The 15,524-nt window shown below is 55.2% G+C and overlaps 2 protein-coding genes across 3 annotated transcripts; one reads left to right on the top strand and one right to left on the bottom strand.

The window, feature by feature from the left end:
• Window positions 1–1,408: 1,408 nt before the first annotated feature.
• PPM1N (protein phosphatase, Mg2+/Mn2+ dependent 1N (putative)) lies at window positions 1,409–5,477 on the bottom strand. The gene is given in 7 exon segments (XM_024569419.3): window positions 1,409–2,209; window positions 3,595–3,655; window positions 3,741–3,844; window positions 3,907–4,020; window positions 4,593–4,621; window positions 4,624–4,835; window positions 4,837–5,477. Coding segments are annotated over 6 exon segments (1,158 nt in total). The 3' UTR covers window positions 1,409–2,209; window positions 3,595–3,597.
• Window positions 5,478–6,915: 1,438 nt separating this feature from the next.
• Window positions 6,916–15,278, top strand: RTN2 (reticulon 2). 2 transcript variants are annotated; one of them, XM_024569545.4, is made up of 10 exons: window positions 6,916–7,123; window positions 8,782–8,826; window positions 8,950–9,420; window positions 9,526–9,783; window positions 12,502–12,709; window positions 13,081–13,219; window positions 13,367–13,436; window positions 13,562–13,608; window positions 14,767–14,825; window positions 15,053–15,278. In XM_024569545.4, exons 1-10 carry the CDS (start codon window positions 7,090–7,092, stop codon window positions 15,132–15,134), a joined length of 1,413 nt encoding a protein of 470 aa, XP_024425313.2. In that variant the 5' UTR covers window positions 6,916–7,089; the 3' UTR covers window positions 15,135–15,278. The 2 variants fall into 2 exon arrangements, with proteins under 2 accessions (XP_024425313.2, XP_053771927.1); XM_053915952.2 differs by lacking the exons at window positions 6,916–7,123; window positions 8,782–8,826; window positions 8,950–9,420; window positions 9,526–9,783 and adding an exon at window positions 10,296–10,391.
• The last annotated feature ends 246 nt before the right edge of the window (window positions 15,279–15,524 follow it).

The raw sequence follows: 15,524 nt of genomic DNA, 5'->3' as shown, positions 1-15,524 counted from the left end.
CAATGTTTCTCTGCCAATCTATGAGGGGTTACTGAGGGTGAACCCTCTCCCCAGCACGGGAGGCAGACCAGTGGGAAGGGCCCCACCCCTCTCACTGCCCCCCGCCCGGGCCGAGAAGGTGAGGAGGAAGTGGGCTGAGGGGGCGCGGCCGGCCGCTGACTCACAGCCGCAGGGGTGTGGGGGTGCGGCGCTGGACCTGGGTGGGGATGAGACTCCGGGTTCCAGCGTGGATAAAGCCGCAGACTCCCTCCCCAAATACGTCCCGCCGTTACTACGTTTCGCCTGCGGAGAATGGCAGTATCTCCCCGCAATCGGAGGGCACGGAGGTGGGGAGACCCTCCCTAGCGCCGGTTCCCGCAAGCCCCTTCCCCCACGCGCCGGCTGCAGGCTGAACCCAGACACCCTCCGAAGCTTCCGCGGCGGGTCCAGGGCCCCGCCCCTGTGACGTCACTCATATGGTCCCGCCTCTCCGGTACAGCGCCACCTGGCCTAGGTAATGTGCCCTAGCGACGGACAGAAACCTGGGAAATCATCAGTTTGACGTTTACAAATGGGTTAACTGAGGCCTGAGGGCAGGGAATAAATCTGGGCTATAAGCCGTCTTGTCTGAACCCCTTGAACTCCTGTGGTGCTTGGTACAAGGTGTGAGTGTCAAATAATTCTCGGGGTCCCGTTGACTAGGTGAGGAAGTCAGCCTTCCCAGCCTTTGTCCAAGCCAAATCCTCTGCTTGGATGCTGTCCTGACCTCACCTCATACTTCTAGAACATATTCTGACATTAATCATTCTCTGCAGAATTGAGTAATCCACACCCCTTCTCCACCTCACCCTGGGAGGCCTTGAATCCTGATCCACCTGGGTTATAATCATTCCTCTGTGTGTCTTGTCTCCTCAGGCTGTGAATTCTTTGGGAACAGGGGTAAACTTGATCTATTTCTGTGCCTCACTGACCCAGCCAGGCCCAGAACAGCAGCTCAACACACGTTTATTCGACTGAATGAGAACCCCCATTCTGTGTGACCTTGGGCGAGTACTTTCTCCTGTCTGGGTCTCAGCTTTCCCATTTGTCAAATGGGAGGGATGTGCTTCCGTGAGTCACCTGCACTGCAGTCAGCTAACTTTTTCTAAAAAGGTTCACTTAGTAAATACTTTAGGCATATTAGGTAGCGAGTCTGTTTCACATATTTTTTTTACAGCCCTTTAAAATGTAAAAACCATTCTTAGCTTTATGTGCTGTGCAAATTGGGTAGCAAGAATCCTGCACTAGAGCCAACTGAGTAGCTCAGTTGGTTAAAGCATTATCCTGATACACCAAGGTTGTGGGTTTGAACCCTGGTCAGAACACATGCAAGAATCAGCCAATGCATGCATAAGTAAGTACAGAATTTTTTTTAAAAGATGTCATTTACTTATTTTTAGAGAGGGGGGAAGGGAGGGAGAAGGAGAGGGAGAGAAACATCAGTGTGTGGTTGCCTCTCGCGCACAGCCTACTGGACACCTGGCCTGCAACCCAGGCATGTGCCCCAACTGGGAATACACACGATGTCCTTTCGGCTCTCAGGCCAGCGCTCAATCCACCGAGCCCCACCAGCCAGGGCTATTTATCGTTCCTTTGCTGTCTGCCCCCACACACTAGGAGCTGGGCCCCTCAAATAGGAATTTCAGCGAGTCCCCCAGTTGATGGCTGTGAGCAGGTGCCCAATATATTTGCCAAATGACTGGGCAAACGATGTTGGGGGTGGGTTTTTTTTTTCTACAAGATAAATGTGTTTGAAATCATGTAATTATAATTTAATAATAAAACCTCTCCCCTGCCTCCCACCCAAAACAGATGAAAAAGGGAAAGAGCAGTGGTGATTGAACTGGGTGGTCTCTCATCGTTTGTTCAGCTCTAAATATTTCACGAACATTCGCTTTGGGTTTTTTTGGTGTTTTTTTTTTCCTGTCTAGATGGTGGGTGGAATTTCCCCTCTCATAAGCCTTTTTGTGAGAGGGAAGTAGGAGAAGGGGAAATAAACATTCTGGGGTTCCTCCATCCGCACGTCTTCCTTCCGCTGGTCTGCGTAGCAGGGGAGGGGGAGGTTTCTAAGTTCCACTGGGGCCCCGAAGGATGACAGAGGGGCCCCAAAGGACGACAGCTGTCAGGCCTGGAAGTCCAAGGCAAAGCTTGAATGGGTGCCAGTGGCCTTCCCAGCCCCGTTCTGCACCTTCTGTAACACAAAATATAATAGACAGTAAATAAGCGCCCCTTCTTTCCTGTCCGTATCTACTCCCCTATATTCTAGAAACACTCATTTTCATTTGGGGCACCACTGTTCCCCACATCTCAATCCATTAGGTTTGGAGGCACTGGACCCCAACCCTAAGCACTAGGGGTGGGCTTGTGACCATAGTCTGGCCAGTCAGAGACACAATGACTGGCAGGCATGTGACCCAGTGCAGCCAATGAGAACCAGCTCTGGAACCTTTGCTGCAACTGCTGGGAAACCGGTGCGTTCTCTGCCCTGAGGATGTTAGTCTTACGGATGCAAGGCTGGAGCCGCAACTCTGCTGCCTCACGCTGAGACCCTGCCTGGGAATGAAGACACCTCCGAGGAACTAAGAGGCGGTTCCTGATGTCATCAACTGACAACTGGATGCGGTCTTGCCTTATGTCCCTGAATTCTTCAATTACATGGCTCAGTAAACTCCCTGTTTTGCTTTCCCAGGTTTAGTTGGGTTTCTGTCCCTCACAACTCAAATAATCCTGACAAATACCTCCTTCTGCTGCTCAGAAACTATCAACAAACCCCCTCTTGTAAGTGGGAATAACCAAACTCTTTTCTGCTGTGGAAAAGCCTTTGGGCTCTGGCCCCAGCTTCCTCCTTCCCATTTCCACCCTGAGCCCCACCCAAGGCCTCTTTGGACGTGTCTCCGATGCTCCTGGGCTATCTATCTGGGCCCAATTCGCAGTCTCTCTCCAAGATCCAGACCATCCTCCGGGATGCGTCCAGGCCTGGTCAGCAACATTCCTTGAATTTTTCTCCTTAATTCCTGGTTGGAGGGGGTGTTGCTTGGAACGATGGGGCTTTATGGAGCATGGCAGGGGGCACATTTCTTAGAGGGGAAGCATGGTCTCTTCTGCTCCTGCTTGCCCCCGTTGTACCTAGCACAACGCTTCAGGACAGAAGTGAGAATGTTAATATACCAGCCAGGCAAGCCCCTTGTCCCCTCTCTGGCCTCCATTTCCCTATCACTAAAGGAGGGGGGAGTGGGCTGGATTACATGCTTCCAAGAGAAACATTCAAGGCACAGGGCCCTGCCCTGACCCGTGTGGCTCAGCTGGTTGGGCACCATCCTGCAAAGTGAAGGGTGGCAGGTTCGATTCCCCGACAGGACACATGCCCAGGTTTTGGGTTCTGTCCCTAGTCCAGGTGGTGCAGGGCTGGGGCAACCGATCAATGTTTCTCTCCTCTTTCTCCCTCCCTTCCCCCTCTCTGAAAGTCAATAGGCAACCGATGGAAAGTTCTCTCACACTGATGTCTCTTCTCTCTCTTGCAAAAAGTCAATAAACATATGCTTGGGTGAGGGTTAAAAAAAATCATAGGGTCCTTACCTCTCAGCACTCCCCTGAGGTCCGGAAGAACTGACAATAAGTTTCAGCAATGACAGCTGTCCTGGAGAGTAGACAGAGGCCCTCAGGAAGGGACCCTTTTCTGGATGCCTCTTCCCTCTTTCTACCCCCAACCCACCCAGACTCACTCGCAGTAGAGCCCTCCCCCAGGAGGTAAATCCGGGATGTCGTCAGAGGCCAGAGTCCTGAAAACCGTGTTCCGGCTTGGGGACTCCTGGGCAGAGGGACACAGCTCTGAGAAGGAAGCAAGGTTACGGGAGCCCCCCCGCTTGCTGACCACCCTTCCCACTGAGCTTCTACAGTTTGCCCGCCCAGGGTTTCATCCAACGCTACCTCCTTCCTCCTCACAAGGCCTGGTGTTCCCCCTGGGAAGCAGACAGGGATGCAAGTCATGTTGTCCAGGCTGCCCTGAAGCAGGTGGAGAAATGAAAGCCTGGTGTGGCACATGGCCAAATGCCCCAGCATGGGGCTCCTTGCCCTTGGAAGCACAGCTCCAACAATCCCTGTGTTCTTGTACCTCTCTCTCCAGTTGAGTTATGCCCACGTCTCTCAAGTCCCATCAATCTGCCAGTCAAAACCTAGGCATCCCAGCAGTACTAATCCTTTAGACCACGCCCCTCACTGTTCTAGCCCCCCGCTCCATCTAAGATAAACACGCCCATTCTCCAAAGCTCCTCCTTCTCTGCTGTCTAGCTGCTAATCATGCCTCAGAACCAATTCCGTCATCCCTAAAGACCAGGTCCTTTCTCTTAAATCCCTTCCACTTACTTATTTAGCCATTCAAGTACCACTTTCCCATCTCGCCTCCAGGCATCCCTCAGGCTCCACACTCTCCATATTTTGGCCTTGTCCTGTCTGCAGGCACCATTTAGTGGAGCCCCAACCCCTCTTTAGTTTTTCTCTCGCCTCTCTATTAAAGACCTTCCTCCCTAAAACCTTTTGGTTCTTCCCCTCGGTAATCCCAAACCCCGCCTCAGGACCTCGCACAGGCACGCGTCCAATAGCTGCGGGCGAGAAGCCCCGGGGCCAGGCCCAAGCAGAGGCGTGATGTCCTGCCAGGGCAGCGCCAGACACTGTCGGAGGCCAGGAACATGAACTCCTCCTCCGCACGCCGTGCCAGGGCGGTCAACTCAGGCTCCGCAGAAACAAGCTGCAGCTCAGGAGGCCCTCCCGGGGCCTCTTTGTAGGCAATATCGTCGCCCAATGCTCGCGACCCTGTCAGAGCCCTCGAGACGCCGGAGGCAGATGGTGCCGCCCGCGTCTTGGATACGTTGGCGTTCCTCGGGCTGGAGGGGTCGATGGCCCTCTGTGCCGAAGGTCACAGCTCCCACATGGCTCATCACCGCGGGAAAGTCACAGCAGTGTGCCAGGTACAGAAATCTCGGGGAAACGAGCAACGCCACCGCGGTGGAGCCGCCCGGCTCGCCGCGTGGCCAGAGCGAGCGCAGGCGTGCGTCTGCGCTAAAGAAGGCACCGCAAAGCGTCCCGCACAGGCCCTCGGGCTTGTCAGGTGCCGGGCCCAACACCTCAAGCACGTGGCCTGGCAGGTGGGGCTCGCCGAATAGGGTTGCTCGCGCCCTGCCTTGGCCGTCGAGGACAGCAGAAAAAGCCCGGCCCGGAGGCACCCGGGGTACCGCGAGTCATGCGCAATGCGCGTCCTCCATGTGCGCGCGCCAGACCTGAGCTGCGCTCGACCTGAAGCGCAGGCCCCAAGATGCTGCTTCACCCCCGTGCGGCCGCTGGGCGCATTGCGACGCGTCCGGAAGGAACCGAGACCGGTCGGGAGCCCTGCGCCCCCCTCTCCTGCTCTTCTTCCTTGTGAGCTGAACAGAGGAGACCTCCAGCAAGCAGGCAAGTGCCAACATCCTTCGGCCCTGGGATGAGGGAGGCTCCACCCTCTGCACATGCCCCCCAACTGCATCAATCCTCTCCACTGTGAGATTTTAAACCACCGAAATCTCCTTGCTATGCCCTTGACCTGCACTCAAGTCGAACAACTAGAAGAGACTGGACTCCTGGGTCTTCTTTCTCTCTCACTTTCAAAGTGAGATTTGGGATCGAGGTCAGAGAAAAATAACAGTAGCAAATTAGCATTTCCCATGTGCTACACACTATTTCACACCGTCATTTCCGATTTACCGAAGAGAAAATTGAGTCACAGAACAAGCAGGAACACGAACTCTAAAATCCCTGTTCTCCACTTTACACTTTTAAAAGTGTAATTTACTTATGTATTTATTTTTAGACAGAGAGGGAGGAAGGAAGAAAGACATGGAGAGAAATATCAATGCGTGGTTGCCTCCCGCAAAACCCCCACTGGGGAGCCCGGCCCACGACCTAGGCATGTGACGGGACTGGGAATCGAACCAATAACCCCTAGGTTCTCGGGCCGGCGCTTAATCCACTGAGACACACCAGCCAGGGCTCCTTTCTACACCCTCGGCTTCAGCCCCCAGCCCTACTCTGTCCAAACTCCGTCAACCTCAGTGGGCGCAGCCCCGTTTTAAAATCTAAATCCTTCATTTGTTTTTAGTTCTACCCTACCCCTTCTTGGTCTAGCCCCTGGGCTCAGGTTGCTTCTTTTTCAAGTCCTGTCACTCACGCAAGCCCACAGCCTCAAACTCTCAATTTTCTCAATCCTGGTCCCACCTCTAGCTCCACCTCTTAACTACAGGCCAGTCCCCACATTCTTCCTAGCCAAAACAGGCCTCCTCCCTTCAGGTTACGCCCACCTGGGCCACGCCCCCTTCCGTGACAGTTGTATTTCCTTTAGGCCACGCCTCTAGCTCCTCTGTCTGGACTGGCCCCGCTATGGAACACGTAATTCTAAATAGGCTTAAGCCCCACCCATGTCTGAGATCCTCCCCTGGTCTCAAAACTTTCTAGGTAGTTTCTATCCGCCCCCTTTCCCACTCCTTTTGAAAATCTTGGCTCAAATCCTACCTCAAAGCAGTAGAATCTTTATATCCTCTACTCAGTGCCATCCCTAACCCCGCCCCTCTGAGATCCACGCCCCTCCATTCTTTCCGGAGTCCCACACCCAACCTTAGGCTCCTCCCCTCTTCCCCTACTGGCCGCGGACCCTTCTATATAGACTCCGCCCTTCAGGCCACCTTTTACCACTTCTGGGTTCCGTAGCCCATCCTCTGAGCCCCGCCTCTCTCGTGGGCAAACCCCGCCCCTCTCCCTTGCTCCGCGCAGTTGTCCCGCCCCCTGCCCTCCCTCAGGTCCCGCCCCGTCTGTCATCTGGCCCCGCCCCCGCGCTGCAGTGTCTTCTCCACTGTGGCCCCTCCCGCCGCGGAGCGGAGCAGAGGGCGGCGGCAGTGGCGGCGGCTGCCGGAGCAGCCCGGGAGGAGGAGGCGGCAGGGATGGCGGCGGCGGCGGTGTGGGCTCGGTGGAGATGAGTGCCCGCGGCCCCAGGCCCAGGGCGGCGCGGCCGGAGTGGGCGGGGGTCCCGATGCAGTCCCAAGGGGGGCCATGGGGCAGGTCCTGCCGGTCTTCGCCCACTGCAGTGAGTAGGGGCAGGCTCGGGCCTGGTGTGGGGCCCGGAGGCTCGGGAGCGCTCCTCCTCGGCTTCCTCTCCGCGTCCGGCCGCGGGAGAGCAGGGAAGGAGCAGGAGGCGAAGGAGACAAAGGAAGCTCTCCCCTCCCCCGCGACTTAGTGGCGCCGGGGGCGCCCTGACCCCGAGGACCTAAGCGAGGCGGGGCGGAGTTGGGGGCACTGAGGTGCCTGGCGTGGGGCGCCCTGGGTGCTGGGATGTGCTGCCGGGCCGCGCCCTGGGGTGAGGACGTTCCCCGGGAGCTGTCCCCGTCCCTGGTGCTGGCCTCAGCCGCAGGGGAGGACAGTTGAACGGAGGGGTAGAGCCAGGATGGAGAAAAGGGGTCCGACCCCCGCCATTGCCCACCTTCGCATCCCACCTCCATTTTCTGCCCGCACTCACAGTCAGCCCCGACCTCGCCCAAACTGTCCAACCTCCTGTCCCTGGGAAACAGCCATTCCTGGGTTGGGGCCAAGGCTCCTGGGTCCATAGCGGGCTTTCCCACTGATTAGCAGTAATCCCGGAGGAGATTCACTCTGCTCCGGGCCTCTGATTCCCCGCATTCTGTTCCCCAGCTAAGGAAACAAGGCGAGGCCGGAGGGCGTCTGATTCCAATTTCCGAAGGGCATGGAGGGACTCCTGTAGTCGAAAGCCCAGGCTCGGCAGTTCCGAGGGGCTGGGTTCCACACCTGCAAACGCCGTGTCTGATCCTCACGATCTCGGAGGCCAGAGCTCTAACAGTCCTTCTCTAACACTCCCTGTCCCATACCCTGGAGGTTCCGACAGCTGGGGGTTCAACACTCAGATCTAGCTACTTGCATGTCTGGGAAGTCCAGATGCCAAAATCCTAAGGATTTGCTATTCCAACATTTTCGAGTATCATCCCAAAATTCTGAGATCTTGTCCTTATCTGGGCTTACAAAAGATGGCCCTACTTATCTCCCTCCTCCACCTTATCTACTATCCCCTCCCCTCCCCTCCACACCTCGCTGTTCCTCAAACATGCCAACCACTGCCTGCCTCAGGGCCTTTGCACTGAGCTTTCCCATCTGCCTGGAAGACTCTTCCCGGGATACCTGCATGGGCTCCTCACTTCATTTGGGCCTCTGCTCAGAAGTCATCTTTTCAGAGAAGTCTTCTGACCACCCTGTCTGAAATAGCACCCTCTCCCTTTCTGTTCCCTAACGCAGCTTTATTCTTCTGCACACACTTAAAGCCCCCAAATTCATATATTTAATTGTTTACTGTCCGCCTCCTCCATAGAGAGTAAGCTTTATGAGGGCAGAGATTTTGTCTGCGTTGTTCACAGTCGTGTCCTTAGGGTCTGAAACCATGCCTGGCACGTGGTGGGCCCTTGGTAAGTGGTTGTTGAAAGAATGAGTGACTTGAAACCTCCTAAAATCCCTCATTTGAAGATTCTGAGGTTAGGGTTCCTGGATTTGAACTTCTAAGACTGAGCTTCTGCTAGAACTAACAGGTTTTACGCCTGTATGCAGAATGTTCTAAAGGCCCTGCGGTTCAAATATTCGAAGATTCCTTAATTTGCACCATCCCAGTTCCCAGGATTGAACACTTCGGTGATTCGGACAGTCTAAACTTCTAAGAGTCTTTTGACTTTTTCCCTCCCGCAGAAGAAGCTCCATCGACAGCCTCTTCTACCCCTGACTCCACGGAAGGTAAGTGGAGGGGGAGGATGTGAGAATGTAACTTGAAAGGGGCTTGCCGCTGGGTAGGAGGGTTGAGGAAAATGGCTGGGAATCCTGCTCCAAGGAGTTCGCGTCCTCTTTTGCACGCTGCAGGAGGAAACGAAGACTCGGATTTTCGGGACCTGCACACAGCCCGGGAATTCTCGGAGGACGAAGAGGAAGAGACCACGTCGCAGGACTGGGGCACCCCCCGGGAGCTGACCTTCTCCTACATTGCCTTCGACGGCGTGGTGGGTGCCGGAGCACGCCGGGATTCAGCTGCCCGCCGGCCTCGACCCCAGAGCCGCTCGGTCTCTGAACCGCGGGACCCACACCCTCAGCCTGGCCTGGGCGACAGCTTGGAGAGTATCCCCAGCCTGAGCCAGTCCCCCGAGCCCGTGCGTCGGGGAGATCCCGACACTGCCCCTCCGGCTGAGCAACCCCTGGAGGACCTGGGGCTCCAGCTGGACAAGCTAGACTGGGCGGCCCGAGGAGCGGGATCCCAGGAGGACTCTGCTACCAGTAGCTCCACCCCACTGGAAGACGAGGAGCTCGAGGGATCAGAGGCAAGAGAGGCTGGGAAAGGTGAGATGTCCTGAGGTGCTGGGACCAAAGTCACAAGGGTGGGTAGTCTCTTCTCAGGGAACCTCCAAGGTGAAAGCTCATGGTCTTCTCTCTCTAATGCACCAGAACTGGACGTACAACTGGAACTCGCTCAGTCCTCGCTGCCCGAAGACTTGACTCCACAGCCCAGCCTTGACTCTGGGAACCCCCAGGCCCGTACCCCGTCCCCACCCGCATCCCGGGATTCGAACTCTTGGCCTGATGAGCCCTCGCTGGACGAGAAAGAGGAAGAGCCATGGGGGCCGCTGGATCGGGAGCCAATCATGGGGCAGTGCCTCGTTTGCGCGGACCAATCAGAATTCACGTTGGAACCACACCTTCTAGGTAAACTGCTTGAGTGAAAGTGCTTCTTTGGATTACTGCGATGGTGGGAGGATTGCAATTTAAAGGGACCAACTTCGGGAAGGAACGGAGGAAAGTGGAGAAGGAAGAAGGTATATTACTATTGGCTAGACATTATAAACTCCACCCTCCTGCGAGCATTCAGATGGGATATTTGCTAAAAAATAATCCCTTCTTTGGAGTGCTCCCCCTAGGGGCTGGTTTTGGATAGGCCAAATCCCTGAAAAAATAAGGCTCTCTTCTAAATGTGGCTGTGGGACATTGATAAATAAACTCTGTGCCTTTTAAAAACTCCCCTCTACCCTGGCCACATCAATTAGCCAGCTGCAAATAGACCCTGCCTTACTTTAAAATATGTTTAGCCTCCATGAACCGCCAAGGGTTGCTTACAGACATCATTGCTTTTGGCTGTTTACAAAGAAAGCCACCCCTTTTTGGAATTGTTCCCACCTCTGTGGAGAGCCATTGGCTGGATAGGAAGGGGCCCCGCCCCCCTGCTCCCGCCCTCCGGGTTCCACCGAAGTGGGCAAAATCCCCGAGAATCAGCGGTGTCCACAGCCTCTCACTCGGAGCAGAGATGGGGAGTAAAGGTGGGCTTGCGGGGCCGAATGGGACGAGGGCTGGGGGATGGCGGAAAGGAATCTGGATTCCCTATAGCCTTCAAATCTTGGGGGATGTTTCTTATTGGTCACAGATTCCCCAGAGCTGCAGGCTGGGGCTGGGGGACTTTGGGGCTGTCTAGGGAGAGCGTGGAGGGAGCGTGGGGTACCCTCTCCCCCAAGACAGGGCTCTGGAGCCTAAGAGCAGGGAGGCCCCCTCCCCCAGCCTCAGGCCCAGGCGGCGCTGTCACTCAGTAGCTGGATGGGCCAGCACAGCTGCAGGCGAGGCCCCCTCCCCCCAGGGTGCCTAAACTTAGCCCCCGCCTCAGGCGACCTGGCTCCTCCCCCACCCATTGGCACGGGCTTCGGGGAGACTGCGGGGGGAAGGCCCGACGCCTTGAGGTTGGGGAGAGGCCTGCCCTAGTTAGATGTAGATGGGAGGATGTGTACAGGGAGGATATGGGAGGGAGGGGAGTCAGACTCTGTCAGTTCCATTGGAATGAGGGTGAGAAGATGGGAAAAGTCTGGAAAGAATTGGAGGGTTCCGGGTTCCTGGTTCAGGGCTTAAATGGGAGCAGATCATTGGGAGGGCTGATAAAGTTTATATGGGTGAGATGAAACATAGGGGTCCAGAGGTCATAGGTCAGGGCTCAGGTCAGGCTTGGGGGTGAGTTAGGGGCTCAGGAAGAGGTCAGAACTGGGTCCTGGCCAGATAGCTTGGTTGCTTTGAGCATGGTCTGGGTTCACCAAGGCGGGGGCTTCCGCCTCTAGTCAGGGCACATGCAAGAAGCAACCAATGAAATGTATAAATGGGTGGAACAACAAACTGATGTTTCTCTCTCTCTCTCTAAAATCAATTAAAATTTTTTTTTTAAAAGAAAGAGGTCATAAATTTGGGTTCAGGCTTAGGAAGGAGGATGGTATTATTAATACATTTAGGACTTAGAAAAATATGTTGGTAGGGGTATCAAGGAGATACCACTTTACACCTATCAGGTTGTCCCAAAATAAAAAGAACAGTAACATCCAGTCCTGGGCAGGATGCTGGCAAATGATCACTCTCACTTTGCTCCTGGAAATAGGAATCGTTACAGTCTTGCTAGTAAGCAATCTGAGAATATGACATTCATAAATCCATAACTAGTCCACCCAGCCATTCCACCCCTGGGATTCTATCTCCTTAGAAATTCCGGAGGTAAGAATATCTGTAGGAAGCTAGTGCTTCCAAGTACTGTTGGGGAAAGGAGGGGAGGAAATGAAATGAATGGTCCAACAATAGATGCATGATTGGATACAATGAATGATAGTGTAGCTACACTACAGAATATCATGTCGCTCATTAAAAAGAATGAATTTGCCTTGGCTGGTGTGGCTCAGTGGATTGAGTGCTGGCCTGTGGACCCAGGGGTTGCTGGTTCAATTCCCAGTCAGGGCACATGCCTGGGTTGCCAGCAAGGTCCCCAGTAGGTGGGGCAGGAGAGGCAACCACACATTGATGTTTCTCTCCCTCTCTTTCTCCCTCCTTTCCCCTCTCTAAAAATAAATAAATAAAATATTTTTTAAAAAGAATGAATTAAAAGCTATTCCAGTTGACTAGCAGAGAATTCTAGGAGGGAAATTAGAGTGAGATATATGTGAAGCAGAAAAGTGTATATACAGTTCCATTTTTTAAAAAGATTTTTTAAATTTATTATTAGAGAGAGGGAGAAAGGGAGGGAGAGAAACATCAATGTGTGGTTGCCTCCCCCACCCCATCTACTGGGGATCTGGCCTGCAACTCAGGCATGTGCCCTGACCGGGAATTGAACCCACCACCCTTTGGTTCGCAGGCTGGCACTCAATCCACTGAGCCACACCAGCCAGGGCTATATGGTTCCATTTTTCAGAAATAATGACCAAAATTACATCCACACATAATCTATGGGTAGGAGTAAGAAAGAGACTTGCTAGATGGTTAACTTGAGTTTTCCAAGAGGGGAAGAGGGCAGGCAACAAGGACTGTGTCAGGGGGTCTTGGTTCAGCCCTGAGGCAGGAAATGGGAGGTCAAGAGGTCAGCCAGGCCAGGTCAAACCCCAGCCTGACTGCTCGCCTCCTCCACAGTGGTGGACCTGCTGTACTGGAAGGACACGAGGGCATCAGGAGTGGTCTTCACAGGCCTCATGGTCTCCCTGCTGTGCCTCCTGCACTTTAGCATCGTGTCCGTGGCCGCCCATGTGGCCCTGCTGCTGCTCTGTGGCACCATCTCTCTCAGGGTTTACCGAAAAGTGCTGCAGGCCGTGCACCGGGGGGACGGTGCCAACCCCTTCCAGTGAGAACCCCCAGCCCCTCACCCTGCCTCTGTCCGGACCCCATTGCTGAACCTAAGTCATGACCCCTGACCTCAGATCAGGCGCCAACTTCCCACCCTGGCCCTGAACCATCCTACTGCTCTTTCTGACTCCAAGCTGACCTTGACCCTGACTTTAAAACACACTCTTACCCTTCACTTGCAGCTTTAACCTCTGATCCTAACCTCTTATCCTGAATCCTTGATCCCATCTCCTGACCCTGACCTTGACCTTAGCCCTGTACACCTGGCCTTCTCCCCCCCACCCCATTTCCTGCCCTTGTCCCAGCCACACCTCTCAGCCTGGGCCCCATCCACCCCCTGAGTCACCTTACACCTCTTTGTCCTCTCAGGGCCTATCTGGACGTGGACCTGACCCTGACTCGGGAGCAGACAGAACGTTTGTCCCAGCAGATTGCCTCCCAGGTGGTCTCTGCGGCCACCCAGCTGCGTCATTTTTTCCTGGTAGAAGACCTTGTGGACTCCCTGAAGGTGCTGCAGAGCCCCCATTCCCTCCTGGGTTCCTAACATTCACCTTCCTGCCCCTGGGGGCCGGGGAGGGAAGAGGGCCGTTTCTGGGTAAGTTCACAGCCTGGGGAGTGCTTTATCGGCTCTGCTGACCCTGACCCTCACCCCCAGCTGGCCCTTCTCTTCTACATCTTGACCTTCGTGGGTGCCGTCTTCAATGGTTTGACTCTTCTCATTCTGGGTGAGCTGGGAAGGCTGTGGGGGGCTGGGTGAGGAGGTGGGCCATTGGGGTGGATGGCGGCCAGGGCTCTGGATGGTGTTGCAAATCTGTTGGAAGGACCCTGACCTCCATCTCTGTGCCCACAGGAGTGATTTGTTTATTCACCGTCCCGCTGCTGTACCGGCAGCACCAGGTGAGTGTGACGGGCAGTGTCCCAGCCAAGCATGGGTGGTCTGTCTGCCCCACCCCCACCTCTATAGCCAGGGTCCCATTGACGGCTGTCCCAACCAGAGATGGGAAGATCAAGTGGTGTTTCTTCCCCTGAAAGAATCAGGATCTGACTGACACATGTCCCACCTGGACACGGTGGTCTGGCTGCTGCCCCTCAATGGAGCTAGAGTCTAATTAACATGTTTCAACAGCCAAAGACAGGCATTTTGGTTGGCGGCCCCCTAACAGCGCCGGGATCTGCCTGACATGCCCCGACCCGAGGCAGGTAGACCAGCCGGTGCTCCTCCCCGACCATGCGTCCAAGGTCTGACTGCCATGTCCCAGCTACAGAGGGTCTAACCAGTGTCTTCTCTCCCTGACATAGCCTCAAACAGAACAACACTCATCCTAGCCAGAAACAAGCAGGCAGGTGAATGCCTTCTCCTCCTGACACCGCAGAGACTGACAAACACATATTCCAGTTGCAGACAGACAGACAAACGGATGCCATCTATCCTTACGCCTAGTCTAGGTCTGATGGACACCATCCCAGCTGACACAGCTGGACTGACGGATGCTCTCACTCCCAGGGACTGGCCTCTCAGTCCGAACCAGGAGGATGCGGCTGTCCAGAATGCCGACAGAACCAAGGCCAACTGACATCCATCCTACCCAGAGACAGGGGGCCGAGAGCCAACTAACACACATCCTTGCCAGAGAGGTTGTTCTAATCCCTTCCTGTGCTGGAAGCATCGAGACCTCAAAGTCAACGAACAGTGAATTGAACTAGTATTTAGATTAATGGCAGCCAACACCAATGCCCTCTGCTTTCGCCCTACCCCTAAACGTACACATCACTCCCCCAAAGATGAACTGTCATGCCTCGGTGGCAGACTCACTGTCAGATTCTGGTGTGTTTACATGACATCACTCCCCACCCAGAGCGGGGCCCAACCGACCGACACTTCATCTTGAACTTCTGTCTTCCAGGGTATTTTATCAGGTTTAAAGGTGAAAGTGGATTGGTGGGCCACTCCCCGCAGCTCCTGATTTGGAGGTGGGAGAGGAAGCAGCCCTCTGAATCAATTAAGGAGAGGAACCCCCTTCAATTTCTCCTTTGACCTGTTCTTGGTCCCCCCAGGCCCAGATCGACCAATATGTGGGACTGGTGACCAATCAGTTGAGCCACATCAAAGCTAAGTAAGGGCATGAGGTGGACGCGCATGAGATGGGGAGGGGGTAACTGGGAACCCCCCTCCCATTCCCTGTCCCTGAATCTCCTGGGAGGGCGCCAGACAAGTCCAACGCAGGCCATTAGATGGGGGAACAGGGCTGGCTTTGGGGGAGTTCCTCCAAGACGCTTTCCCCTAGTTCTCAATTACCGACCCAGCCTCCTGCCCCACCTGACTCTGCACGTTTTCCCTCAGGATCCGAGCTAAGATCCCAGGGACCGGAGCCCTTGCCTCAGCAGCAGCCACAGTCTCTGGATCCAAAGCCAAAGCCGAATGAAAAGGGTGTCTCTGCCTGCGGGACACCTGCCCCCACCCCCTGCACAGCCCTCTGCTCCCTTCATTCTCCCTTTCATCCCCACCCTCTTCTTCCCCTCTCAGCTCCAGCCATTTCCGGGTGGGTGTCTGGATCACTCACACGAGGGAGTTAGCGCAAAATTGCCTGGGCGGTCAGGACTACATTTCCCACAAGGCTCTGCTCTAAGAGTCCAGGGAAAACGAGGCACCTTGGCCGGGGTCCGGCTGGGACTTGTAGTTGCCTAGCTAGGGCACCCGCCCTGCACTTACGCGAACCCGCCGCTGGAGGCGCCGTGAGGGGTTGGTGTCCTCTGGACGCTCCTGGGCCCAACGCCGCCCGGACTTTGCATGGGGCTCAGGGGAGGGCTCAGCT

Source organism: Desmodus rotundus, chromosome 12 (assembly GCF_022682495.2).
Source record: "Desmodus rotundus isolate HL8 chromosome 12, HLdesRot8A.1, whole genome shotgun sequence".
In the NCBI taxonomy this organism is placed as follows: domain Eukaryota; kingdom Metazoa; phylum Chordata; class Mammalia; order Chiroptera; family Phyllostomidae; genus Desmodus; species Desmodus rotundus.
The sequence above is the reverse complement of the archived record's forward strand: the minus strand, read 5'-3'. Positions and strand labels throughout refer to the sequence as shown.